Source organism: Betta splendens, chromosome 6 (genome assembly GCF_900634795.4).
Source record: "Betta splendens chromosome 6, fBetSpl5.4, whole genome shotgun sequence".
Taxonomy (NCBI): Eukaryota; Metazoa; Chordata; class Actinopteri; order Anabantiformes; family Osphronemidae; genus Betta; species Betta splendens.
This window is the reverse complement of record NC_040886.2, coordinates 3,319,177-3,332,408: the sequence shown is the minus strand read 5'-3', so window position 1 is coordinate 3,332,408 and position 13,232 is coordinate 3,319,177. Positions and strand designations below refer to the sequence as shown.

At 43.3% G+C, this 13,232-nt stretch overlaps 1 protein-coding gene across 3 annotated transcripts in view; it reads left to right on the top strand.

Moving 5' to 3' along the window:
• Nucleotides 1-12,169, top strand: part of cpne2 (copine II) — a 28,863-nt gene extending 16,694 nt beyond the window's left edge. Inside the window, exons 11-16 of one of the 3 annotated variants that reach the window (XM_029152991.3) lie at nucleotides 922-1,055; nucleotides 1,660-1,714; nucleotides 2,035-2,086; nucleotides 4,151-4,284; nucleotides 9,595-9,831; nucleotides 11,068-12,169. In XM_029152991.3, the coding sequence (XP_029008824.1) occupies nucleotides 922-1,055; nucleotides 1,660-1,714; nucleotides 2,035-2,086; nucleotides 4,151-4,284; nucleotides 9,595-9,831; nucleotides 11,068-11,175 (720 nt within the window). In that variant the 3' untranslated portion in view covers nucleotides 11,176-12,169. Of the gene's footprint in view, nucleotides 1-921; nucleotides 1,056-1,659; nucleotides 1,715-2,034; nucleotides 2,087-4,150; nucleotides 4,285-4,637; nucleotides 4,842-9,594; nucleotides 9,832-11,067 lie in introns of those variants that run through there. The other 2 variants (XM_055509893.1, XM_029152992.3) reach the window with 2 other exon arrangements.
• Nucleotides 12,170-13,232: the final 1,063 nt, after the last annotated feature.

Below are 13,232 nucleotides of genomic sequence, written 5' to 3'. Positions count from 1 at the left end.
ACAATCCTCTTCTATTCTGCTCCTCTCGTCGTTTCAGGGTTACGTATTCGGCCACTTTAAACTCAGTTGTGGGTTCTGTTTCACACATATGTCACATTCCTACACATGTAGCCAAATCGCGGCAGCATCCTAATTCTGTCACTCTGCATCTCCACATACATCGGCCGCGCTGCTCTAGACTCTGTTTTCTCTCATCCTTCACCTGATTTGCTCATTTCAGACCCATATTTACCACTTTGTTTCTACGTTTCCCTTTCCTTTCTCCAGAACACTGTTGTTTTGTAACACTCCCGACACAAAGAGTAAGAGGGACATTGTTTAGACTATCTTTACTCTGGCGGGAGGGAGGCGGAGTTTCTAGGTCGGGTTCTTGTCAGCTCACAAACCACTATTCAGCGCCTGAGGAAAAGCTTGTCACTCTTAATCTCATATTGTGTTCGGCTGTGTGAATTTGAGTGTGTGTCTCACGTGTGTGTGTGTGTGTCGTGGTTCTTTGTGTTTGTGTTTGTTGAGGATGGGATATTATTTATGTCATCGCCGAATCACCCTGTGGTCATTTGGGTTAAAAATAGACCTCTTTGTCATTTCACGGCAATTCTTTGTTTTGCAGCTGCACTGCAGTGTTTGTTTGTTTTTAAATTAAATCCGTCCTCACATAAAAAACATATATGTCCTAGAAAATCTGTGTTTGTGAAATGTGGTGTAGTATAGTTTGTCCTCCTAGTTGTACGGTGCTACAGAGTAACCTGATAGCAATCAGTACATAATTGTCTCTGGTTCCTTTCCCTCCCTTTAATTTTCTCCCCTTTTAGTGCGAGGTTCAAACAATTACCTGAGCTGATAACATTCAAATTGAGCCGAATTAAATTGAATTCAAATGATCACGGTTGCACCTGTGGGGTTTCACCTCTCATTCTATAGGTGGGCATAGACTTCACAGCATCCAATGGAAACCCCCGTGAGCCGTCCTCGCTCCACTACATCAACCCTCTGGGCAGCAACGAGTATCTTGCTGCGATTCTAGCTGTGGGACAGATTATACAGGATTATGACACGTGAGTATCTGACTTCTTGACGTAGCAGTAACTGTACTCATGTTTGCCTGTTGTTCTTTAAGGAGCTGAAAACCATATTCTGTACATCAGGAGATCTGTCAAAGTAACTGTTCAATTTCAGGAGTTTTAAAAAGTTAACAGTAACAGAGAAGTGGTTTCCTTGCTGTTCCATGTGTGTCACTGTGGGCTTCTGCAGCAAGAATTAAAATGATTACACTGTGATCCATCTTAATCCCCCCATCTTCCACCCAGGGAGCACCAGTGGAGCCCAGCTCCAGCTCTGCACAGTGCTCCCTGCGCAAAAATCTGCTGTTTTTGATATTTCACGTTATATGAAATTAGACTATGTGGCACAGAGAGCAGAGTGACATTACCCATAATATGATTCTTCTCTCCCTCAGCACTTACTTTCATGGCACTGAGTAGTAGTGTTACTGTACATAGAATATCTGCATTCCCTCTTCTTGTCCTAGTGAGAAGCCATTTTATAGAACTGCTTATTTGCTTTTTCTGTAAATGCCACTGAATTTGTGAAAAAGATTTTCTCCAACAAACCAAAACGCTTAACTAACACTCCAATCTGTTGTCATGGTTTCCTACTCAGCGACAAAATGTTTCCAGCTCTGGGATTCGGAGCCCAGCTTCCACCCGACTGGAAGGTAGGGCATGTGTGTGTTTATTGTTGTTGTTGTGTGTCATATGCAGACCAACGGGAGCAGGACTGTCTATATACACACATTATACACACACAGCCGCGGATAGAACTGTAAGCATTATACATGCATATTCACATGATTACGCAACTGTCAACCCATCTGTGTTGCCATGGAGCTCAGTGATGAAAAGGACAAAGGAGAGAGAGCAGTACACAGAGAGAAGCCGAGGGTGGGAGGGTGAACAGAGACGTCCACTCTTCCCAACAGTATTATTGTGTATTAGCAATAGATAAGTGTACTGTCTTTGTTTCTCGTCTCCTCAGGTGTCACATGAATTTGCCATCAACTTTAACCCCACCAACCCATTTTGCTCAGGTGAGTGCAATACAGCAGACTGTCACATATACACTCACGCACCCACCAGTGTTTGCGTTTTACCACACAGCATCCAGTAAACATGTATGTGCTGTTATACTCAAAACCTCTCCAGAGAAGCAGGTGCTGTCCTGGCGAGTCTGCGTAAATGAGGCTTCACACTGACAGACTGAGCACTGCTACTGGACACACTGGGACACCAAACAGTTTAGATCAGTCGACGATCCAGATTATATTTGTTTTAAGGAGATGAAGTGAGGCACCAGTCCAGTCACAACTGGAGCTCATCATTTTGGAGTGAGGATTGAGGCCTGTTCCTCCACATGGACGGCCTTCAAACCTTGAAGGTTCTCGTCTGTAGTTCTGAGAGTTTTCTTCATTGTGTGTGTGGGATTGTTGTCTTTGCTGAAAGGGCCACAGTCGTTTCATCTACACCATCTACTGGTGAATGGCAGCAGATTCCGTTCCTGAACCCCCCCCCCCCTGCTTCCAGCTCTTTCTAGAGCTCTCGCAGCTGTTGCTTCAGGACAACAACAGCTGTCTGAAACCTGGTTGTGGTCTGTATATAATGACATTATGTTCTTTCTTCTTCTGGACTGTATTATGAATTGTATGTATTTTTGTGTCCAATCACAGCCGTTCGCTTTGCAACAATTAGGTTGAAAGTCTGCGTTTCCTTGTGACACCTTCTTAATGAGACACCTTCTTACACGAGTTGGTTCTAAGGCTGCTGATAATAATTTGCCCTGACAATGGGCGAGGTGCTAGTTCCTGATTGATTTCAGGTTGCGTCTTGTCTTCTCATACCTCCAAACTACATGCTGTAGATGATGGAAGCATCAAAGCCGGTTTACATTTTCATCCTTTTGTTTCAGTGTCTGTTTGCCTTTTAGACAACTTTGTTTACGTAATTACATTTTGTAAAATGTTTTGAGGTCGCTGTCATTAAAAGTAAATTGTAAATACTTGTAACTGGGGAAACTGATAATTATGCTGTATACAGTTTATTTTTGTTCCTCTAATCTCCTCAGAACTGATGGATGGCCTCCTGTATTAACGTAAACACGCCCAAGCCGATTTTGCTGTATTTTCCACAGTAGCTTGATGGCTGCTGTCCGTGCCTCAGACGTCAAACATAATTCATCTGTGGTTTCTCTCCTTAGCATTTGCACACTGAGATTTTACTGGGCCCCTTAATATTATTTGAAAGTCTAAAGAAACAGATTATCAGCTAATCTTTCCTAGTATAAACATTATGTCTAATTACATCATGCACCTTTAATGGACCACAAATAAGCTCAACTATAATGATTCACAACTTGTGCGCCAGCTGTGTAAACGCCCCACACAGAGTATATGATTTATAGTTGGCTTTCTGCTAAAGATCTGTCATAATGTCTTAAAATGAGGCTTGTTATTACATCTCTTCAAACAAAGCTAAAAATCCTGACTCTGTTCACATCGTGAATATTTTATATCAAAGGGTCAAATGCCATAATTAATATCATCCATCCATCCATCCATTTTCCAAGCCGCTTAACCCGGTCACGGGTGGTGCTGGAGCCTAACCCAGCTGGCTATGGGCGAGAGGCAGGGTAAACCCCGGACGGGTCGCCAGTCCATCGCAGGGCAACACAGAGACAGACAACCATTCACACACACAATCACACCTAATTAATATCACTTGAGTGTTTTGTTTTAAGGAACTAAATGTAATATTAGCTAATGTTACCTGTTAAAAAAATAAAGGCACACAGATCTTTATAGATCTGAAAAACTGACAGACTGGGGCAACGCTAAACTGAGGACGTCTGTCTCTAATTGTGTGCTCTGAGACATTCACATGATATTGCAGGGCTCTGGCAGAGCTCGTTCTCTTCCTCCGTGATCTACTGAAGGGGTAAGAACCCTGTACTGGCCTGTCCAGCTTTCAGAGTAACTGCCTGAGGGACACAAACCTTCTGGCGGTGACACATATTCATGTGAAGCTACGCTGACTTCATATGAAGCAACTTGCTCTGCATAATTGTTTGTTGTTGTCTGTCTCCTTCCCGTCTCTTCCAGGTGTGGAGGGCATTGCACAGGCCTATTCTGCCTGTCTTCCTCACATCCGTTTCTACGGTCCAACGAACTTTGCTCCCATCATCAACCATGTAGCGCGTTTTGCTTCCCAGGCTCTTCAGCAGGAGAATGCAGCGGTAAGTGACAAGATTTACCTTTTTATCTGCCTTTGCTGAGTCAGGAGCAAACCCAGTAGTTTGTTTATGACATACAGTAAGTAAAAGAACAATAATAGTACAGTAATTACAAAACTAACATATGCAAAAAACATAAAAAACTAACACATACAAAATATAGTTTTTTGTGTGCAAGCTGGTCGGAGTGATGAGTTTGATCCCTCAGTATAGCGGTTATAATGGTATTGCCTCTCTAAACTACAGAACACTTACTTTCATATTGTCATGCGTGTTATTAACTTCTCCTTTCTTACTTACACCTTGTTAGGATGTGCTCTCAGATCTCAGCTCTTGCTATTTTCCCTTTTCCCCAGTTTAGCCAATAATCCTCCCAGGGTTGCAGGATCCTCTCACTTTAGCCCAGTCACCTCCCACAGTACATACACTGGACTGATGGTAAAGCCAGGTTCTTCTTGGGTGCCTCTCTCTGACCTGACTCAGATGCGGCTGTTATCCACTGTGTTGGCGCTTGCTCTGCTCTGCCTTCTGGCTTCCTTTAAATAAAACCCTGAACCTGACTCCAACCTTTTACTGGTTTCACATTATTGAAACCTGACTCCCAACCTCATAACTTCAGAAAACTTCATAGAAAAAAAAACAATAAACAATATTATGTTATTGGCCCTTGGGATTGCAAGATTATTTTTTAGTTGTCTAACCTCTTGGCTTCTGTTATTTTTTTTTGTGATCTTGTTCTTTGCTCAAACACCACTGTTTTCCTCGATGAACGATTTGATGATGTCACAGCTCACTGTAAAAAGCTTTATGATGGTTTTATTGATTCCTTTGTGTTGGGATTCCACACTTTTACACTAAACTGCCTCATGTTTTGAGGTTTGTGTTTCACCTCGCCTATTTACTGTACTTTTCATCCAGGCTTGAGATGTGATCGGACTAATTGTATCATTTTTCCACAGGGCACTGCAAATATACTGTATCAATAAATAAATGCATTGGCTCGGCGGTAGCAGGAACACAGTCAGTAGTGACTCCTGTCAGGGCAGTTTGTTCTCATAATCTAGTTCTTGTGTTCAGCAGCTCAGTGGAGTGTGAAGTGTGTGCATCTGTTGGCTCAGACTCCTGGCATCCTGACCACAGCGGCAGGATGGAGGGTGAGAGACTGGAGTGACTTCTGTCGTCTCAGTGCAGCTGAGACACTGACCAGGCGTTTCACACATTTGTGGGTTTCACAGCATGATGCAGAAGCACCTTCGGCTGCAGCGTCCTTCTCTTCTTCTGTGTTTTCAGATGGTTGTGCTTCCATGGATGCTGTGGGATGTCGGTGCTGAGCTATATTTGGTCCAGGTTTCCCATCTTATGTTTTGGATGCCGAGAAAAAACTACAGCCATTAACATTTGATCTAATGGCAGTTAGACATTACGCACAGAGCTGCTCCTGGTCCTGTTTGTACTGTAGGTATCATGCAAGGCATGATGGGAAGTGGCAAGTGGGACACTGTTTTTCCAGTAATAACTATAACTTTTACATACATTTTCTCCACAGTTTTCATCCAGAAATCATTTGTATGTATCTTAGCTAATCTCAGCTAAGCTCATAGTAAGTAGCCATGTGTGCAAGTTGCAGCATACTGTATTTGACTGAAACAATAGCATCTAAACCCCGAACCATTTCATTAAGCAAATAATTTTACACGATAGAACTGTAGACGTTTTCTCACTTTTAACGGATGAGCTGTGCTTAAATTCACATATACGATGTCCCAAATGTCCACTCTCATATCTGAGCAAGGTGAAACTGGCAGATGTTAAAAGTCTTGATGTGAATGGGACATTCATTGTGTTTTAACACAGTGCTTCTGCTGTTCTGAGAGCAGCTTTGGGATTCCTTCCTCTGGCTGATGTGAAAAGATAATCCCTCCCGTGCTCCACTTCCTCAGACAGCCTTTTCTGCTAACGCATCTTCTTTAATACTCTCTTTGAGTGTCTAATCATAGCCCTGTTCTGGCACATCCTGCAGCACACGACACAACGTTGGCCTGGTGGAGTGTCCACACCTGTCTGTCACTGTTTATCAAAACATTTCCTTTCAATTTGCTTACCGCTGGGAAGTTCCACCTGAGACATTTACTTGGCTGCTTGGAAACTATTGAAATCACAAGTGAACGTGTAATCACTGCCGCTGCTCTGGCATCTGAAGCTGTCACCTTGTGGTGAGAAGAGAAGCCTTGGAGCTGTATTATTGCCTACAGTAGGTTAAGTGTCAAAGCTCCTGTATCTGGGGCAGCAACAGAATCACATTAAGGCTGAAAAGATCCCACAATAAGCAAGTGATCCGCTAAAGGTTAGCTTTGGAATTCAGTGATACAGTACAGTGTGCAATGTTCTCACTGAGGTTCCTGAGGTCAAATACAAAAAAATGCAGATGTAAGACTCAAAGTTTTAACAAAGAGCACGTGTGCTGTGGTACATCGACTGCTTAAATCTAGTGCGAGTGCAGTCGCTGGGTATCATTATGCTCCCACCGTGCTTTTGGTCCCTAATTGTAGCCTGTCACCCTGTGTAGAACAAATACACAAGCAAAAACACACAAAGGACTGCACTCATCTGTGTGCTGTGTGCCAGCGGCCCTTTGTTTTTCTAAGGAAATGATTGCAAAGCCTTTTCTTGTTTTATATTACAGTGAGTTCAAAGGAGCACGGAACATAGGAAGGCGTAACAGATAATGAGATGTGACAGCCATGGCAGAAATGTGTGTGGACCACATACTGGGTTAGCAGTTAGAACCGTGTGTGTGTGTGTGTGTGTGTGTGTGTGTGTGTGTGTGTGTGTGTGTGTGTGTGTGTGTGTGTGTGTGTGTGTGTGTGGGGGTTGAAGTAAGCAGGTGGGTACGGTGCAGGCTGCTGCTCTGTCTCTGAGTTCCTGCTTCTCAGATAATGAGAGAACCTGTGCAACTGTATATCAACACACTCCTGCTGCCAATGTACACACACACACACACACACACACACACACACACACACACACACACACACACACACACACACACACACACACACACACACACACACACACAGAGGCAGGCTTCAGGCCAGTGCAGTGTGTGTGTGTGTGTCCCAGTGTGTGAGCGACCCTGTCTGTCTGTGTGATAATGATTCTCTAATGAGCGCTGCTGTTGGAACATTAAAGCGACGGGCTTCACAGACTCCCTGCATGTGTGTGTGCGTGGAGAACATTGGAAGGATTTTTTTTTCAGAATCCAGTCAGTGTGCGACTTCACCTTGTGCTTTGTGCCGGTATGTCGGACTGCTGAATGCTCCTTGTGTGGCCACACAGTGTGATACATCTAACCACAACCAGGAGTTCAGCAGCATCTGGCTTTGCTGATAGCAGTTATCATAAAGCTGCCTCACCTGGCTCACTTCACTGGGCCCATTTACCTAAATGGATCTTAGTGGGTCCACGCAGTGGAATTGTTAATTACAAGTTGCACTAGTACAACTATCAGGTCTGTGTGGGCTAATGACAATGTCCCTCAAATGAGCCAATTTAAATTTGACTTTGTATTGTTGAGTTTGGTTGGAAACGTTCATTTCTTTTGTATGTATACACATTGTTTCTAAATAATCATCCTTCTTTAAAATAACCACATATTGCGACTTAAAAGCCATGAGGACTCAAACTGTTTTGTTTTTTTGTGCAACTGAGGACACAATCAGTTCTGGCTGTCAAGTAATCTACAGGATAAAGTTGGAAACAGGAAAAGTCAGGAGTTGGACACAAAGTTAGGAGGCGCGAACACAAACAACAAGAAACAAAGGAAAGACTGTGACTGTATGAGGAAGCTGGAGGTATTTGATAGAACACAGACCCTCCTGGATCAGGACAGGGCTCCAAACTGGATGAAAGAGACACTGCAGCTACTCATAAGCAGGCAGGTATTTATGACAAAGTTGTTGTGTTTATGTGGCAGAAATATCAAAAAACGAATAGGGTTGTTAGGGAAAAGCTGCTCCTGGTAAATGCCACATGCAGCCATGACTGACCTTTGAGGCCAAATGGAAAAAGTGTAATGGTCCGATGAGTTTAAATTTGAATTACTGCTGACATGAATCCAACACATTTCACAGCATGGAGGAGCTGATGTCCTCTCAGGTGATTCTGTTCAAAGGCAAAGGCAAAGTTCCGTTTTTATTGATTTGTATTTATTTACTGTACAGTATGTAGCTATGGGATGCACAGGCAAAAAACAAGTAGTTTAATTCAGTTCAGTTTATTTATATAGTGTCGAATTTCCAAAGGTGTCTTAAGGCACAATACAAAGTATTACTTACTTTTTATTAAAAGAGCAGCCCTTGTTTTAGAACAGCTGAGTCAGCATTTCTTCATGAAGGGAGAGTGACACAGGTCCTCACCTGGCTCTGGGGGCCACAGACAGACACCCTGCTCATCACGTTTAAGCTGCACCGAAATGGAAGGACCTGAAGGCAGCAGTGCACTAAACGAAGGAGAGGCTAAAGGCTTTTGCAATTGTCAGACGTTGTAAGTTGCACTGAGTAAAGTAGTACTGTAACTCTGCCTTGTCGGTTGCTTTTACAGACTCACTTTAGTCAAGGTTTCATCCAAGTAATGAGCCGACGGTCAGCTTTTTTCTACAGCTAAACCCACAGAAAGCGGTCGAAGCCATTAATCTCAATTAGCTGTAGACGCCCCAGGTGATGGGATGGAATCGTATGCCTCTGTTTGTTTTCGCTGGGATCTGATTTGTGTCTTCATTAGGTTAATGCTCACTCATGTGTCTCTGGAGGTTTTGTCTGTGCAAAGTCATAATAAAACACAGGCAAGGGAAGATGTTTCTCTTTGTACAAGCTCACATTAGCCACACGTCTGTTTTATATGATGTATTATTATACGCAGTACATGTAACATGTATTGACAAGAGCATCTTTTCTTGGACCCATGTCCCTCCTGCAGTATTTTTAGCCATACTTGAGTTATTCATCACTGACTTTACTTCATCTGTGGTTGCTTGGAGGTTTTCTCTGTCATTCTCGTCCAGGAACAGATGGTGTCATGAAGTGAGCTCCATTTACTTTAATGCACTGGTTTCATTCTCATTTCTTTTCTCCCTTGTGCATGCTGTCCAACTTCCTCTCTCCTCGGTCTCTCAAAACTCTAAAATGTTTATTTTTGCCCTTTTTAATGATCTCAACTAATTTGTGTTTTCTTCTCTTGAACTTTCTCAAAGTGGCTTCTTCTCTTCTTCTTCTTTCTCCATCGCTTCTCCTCCACCTCCCTCCCTCCGTCCTGCAGCAGTACTTCACTCTCCTCATTATAACAGACGGTGTTATCAGCGACATGGACGAGACGCGTCACGCCATCGTCCAGGCGTCCAAGCTCCCCATGTCCATAATCATCATCGGCGTGGGAAACGCAGACTTCGCTGCCATGGAGTTCCTGGACGGAGACGCCAGCGTATTGAGGTCCAATACAGGGGAGGAGGCTCTGCGGGACATTGTGCAGTTCGTCCCTTTCAGGGATTTTCGTAATGTAAGTTATTGTGTCAGGAGATAAAGAGATAAGTGTCCCATGTCATGGTCTTTGTACTGGGTGTAGACACCACGGTTACCAATGTTGTCCTCTTAGAAGGTTAGAGAGAAAGAGCAAACACACAACTGAGCTGTGTAAGATGTATAGCAACTACTCTTTTCTCCACTACAAAACATTAAGTGGCTTCACCTCTTTACTACAAAACTTTCAATCGGCTCAACGGAACAACAGGCACCATAAAGCAGCTTAATGGACGTTTTCAAATCAACTGAATAATTCTGGGAGTCGGACAAAGTTGTTTTACCGATTGGAATATATGTTGATTGATTCTACAGGTTTATACTAACAGTGCAGTAAAATGAATGACCAAGAAGTTTTCCGTGTTGACGTTTGCCACCTTTCAGTAACATTTTACAGCTAATAATGTTTCTTTCATAATCAGATTTTAAATCCAGGTTCTGGGTTGGAGACGTCCACTAATGACCTAATGTTGAGGTATCACCTAATGGAAGCTTGTCACTACTCAGATCCTAGCTACCTACAGACTCGATGAGTGTAGTTAGCGCTGTGGTTATCTCAGCCGCAACAGACACACTGGGGTTTATGTGCTATGTTCATACTTGCACGCATAAAAGTGCAATGTGAGTGTTCAGAAATGATAATTAGTACACATTTTCAGGCTGTGCACAGGGGGACTGGTTTTAGTGTGTGTGTGTGTGTGTGTGTGTGTGTGTGTGTGTGTGTGTGTGTGTGTGTGTGTGTGTGTGTGTGTGTGTGTGTGTGTGTGGGCTGGTGGTGGGTGAGCTGACTTCCTCTGTAGTGGGAGGAACAGACAATGTTTGCTGGCTAAGCTCCAGCTTGTTGTTGGTGGTGGGAGGGTGAGAGACGGCAAGAGACAGAGAGCGAGAGAGAAGTACAGTGGTGGAAGAGGGAGAGAATGAAAACATGTTAATGAGCGATCTGAAATGATGAGCCGTGTTGGCAAGAGAATGTTTACTACAAATTGCCATCCTGCAAGTGTTGGACTGGCACTGTGCAGGTTTCAGCCTGGTCCACTGTCCACGAAGCTTCACTTTTGTAAATAATGGCAAGTGTATGAATATTTTTTAATCTGTGCCTGTTGTTTGTCTTTGATAGTGGTTCATTGTGCTCCTCTCTGAGAGTGGCAGCTCACCTACAGTATGTGGGCAGGTGGGAACCAAAACACCTTCATCTGCGTTTCTCCCTGTCTCTCAGGCACCCAAGGAGACTCTTGCCAAGTCGGTCCTGGCCGAGCTGCCTCAGCAAGTGACGCAGTACTTTAAACAACGGAACCTACCGCCCATAAACCCGGCACCGGAGTGAGACGCCCCGAACGACGAGAGCCCACACGCTTGTACAATAGTCAACAAAACCTCTCTTCTCCTTTATGAAAACAAACAGAACGACAGTGTATGATTCTGATTCTGATTCAGCTGTGAACAAAATTATGTGGCGAACCAGAAAATAAAATAAAAGCCACATTGACGGCATCCCTGCCACTACTGTATGTTTGCAAAGTGTCTAGTGGTGAACCAACGCTTGGTCTGCATCCAGTGTGTCCATCACAAGTGATGTTCTGATTTATGATCACGTCAAACAGCTTGTAAGTTTACAGCAATGGCAGGTGTCTCCAAATGGTTATTAATATGCAGGCAGACGTCAACCTTTTATAGAGAAGAGTCTTGATTTGTCATGATGTAGTTTCTTTGCTTTCTGCATGTGTGTGTTTTGTGATTTATGCCACGTGATACCGTCTCCCTTCAAGCTAAACTCCAGCAGCAGTTAAATCCTTTCACTTTGTTGTATGGATCCTTTTCAGGTAGCACATCAGAAATTTGCTGTCATGCTGACATGCACAGGCCGAGCCTGAGGAGCTGGCTGTGACCTGAGGGGGGGTTTTCATGGGTGTGGAGGGTTCCAACATGCAGCTTATTCACAAGTGACACGATGAGGCCACAGCAGCTGTAGCACTGACACAGGATGGACGTGACAACTGTGTGGACTCAACACAGACGCTTTTGCTTTTATTACGGCTTTGGTTCATCCTGCATGTTGCCAAAATCTACTCTTTGTTTACAATGGCACTATTTAGAAATGCATGATTTTTTAATTATCTTATTCTGTACATAATTCATTTAGATTTAAGATGACGGGTGTCACTTTAGTTTCCAGTTTCTGATGTACTTTTTATGCAGTGCTGAAATGTGTAATGACTAATATCTGTATTATTGTGCATCTTTGTACTAAATATGTTGATATTGATTTTATAAAACTGTGTCTATGTCCACACTCAGGTTAATAAACTGAAGAAAATGTCTCCTGGTTTCTGTGTCACTCTGTAAGAGCAGTGGAAACCAGAACCTACTTGAATCTACCCAACTGAGTTCCTGTTTGTGTTAACGGCAGATCATCACACCACATCTGTATAATCAGTAGGCCAACACAACTCAGCTACTCTTAGAGCTAGCAGAGTTTAGCTTACACCAAATCTGTCAGGGAAACTTGTAAAGGTGAGAAGAACAGAAAATGTTGCTTCCGTCTTACTGTGAACCACTGACAGGCAGCGTGAGAATCTCTTATACAGTAACTGCTCAAAGACTTTAACAGTTCAAATATGGCTGCTGGGGAAATTCTTTCATATGCTTTTGTTTGACATGAGTCTAAGATCAAATCCTTTAATGAAACAAAGCAGCGGCCTGGCCTGAACTGTCCTGTGACAAACTGAAATACCTGTCACTGACTACTACTAAATACAATAAGTCTGATCATCAGTGTCACGTGCACATTCAACAACACGACAGTTACACTAAACTCCTCATTATGCTGCAGTCTGTATGTTGTGATATCAACTCACCTTGACTGCCACTCTGTTCATCTGCTCCAGTCACTGAGCTCGGCTCCAGATGCAAATATTCCCCTGCCTAGATGCTAATGAGAACTGAATACTCATCCCAGAATCCAATTACCCAAATTAGTTTAGATCTAGTCCAATTTCACACATTAATTTTATGGACCATCTTGGTCTGGCACCAAGCTGTGTTTCCGAACTTTTAAAGCCTACTGTAACAGACTGGCTAGTCTGCCCAGGTTGCAGAAAAGAGCAGGACAGGGCTGGGTTTCAGAAATGAGCCCTTGAGCAAACCTCATTTGTCCAAACTGGTCAGAACTAACTTTAAATTACTGTATAGTTTCACCAGCAGTGATAAATCCTTCAGTGTTGCATCTGTCACCATTTCCAACAACCTCAAAGCATGTTGGGGAGAACAACTTTCTGTGCTTCACAGTGAGCTGCATGTGTCTTAAATCAGTTACACTTTTAAGAGATATACATCTGATCAAGAAAGTGACAGCTGAAGATGACACCAGTCCTCTGTTGTGCT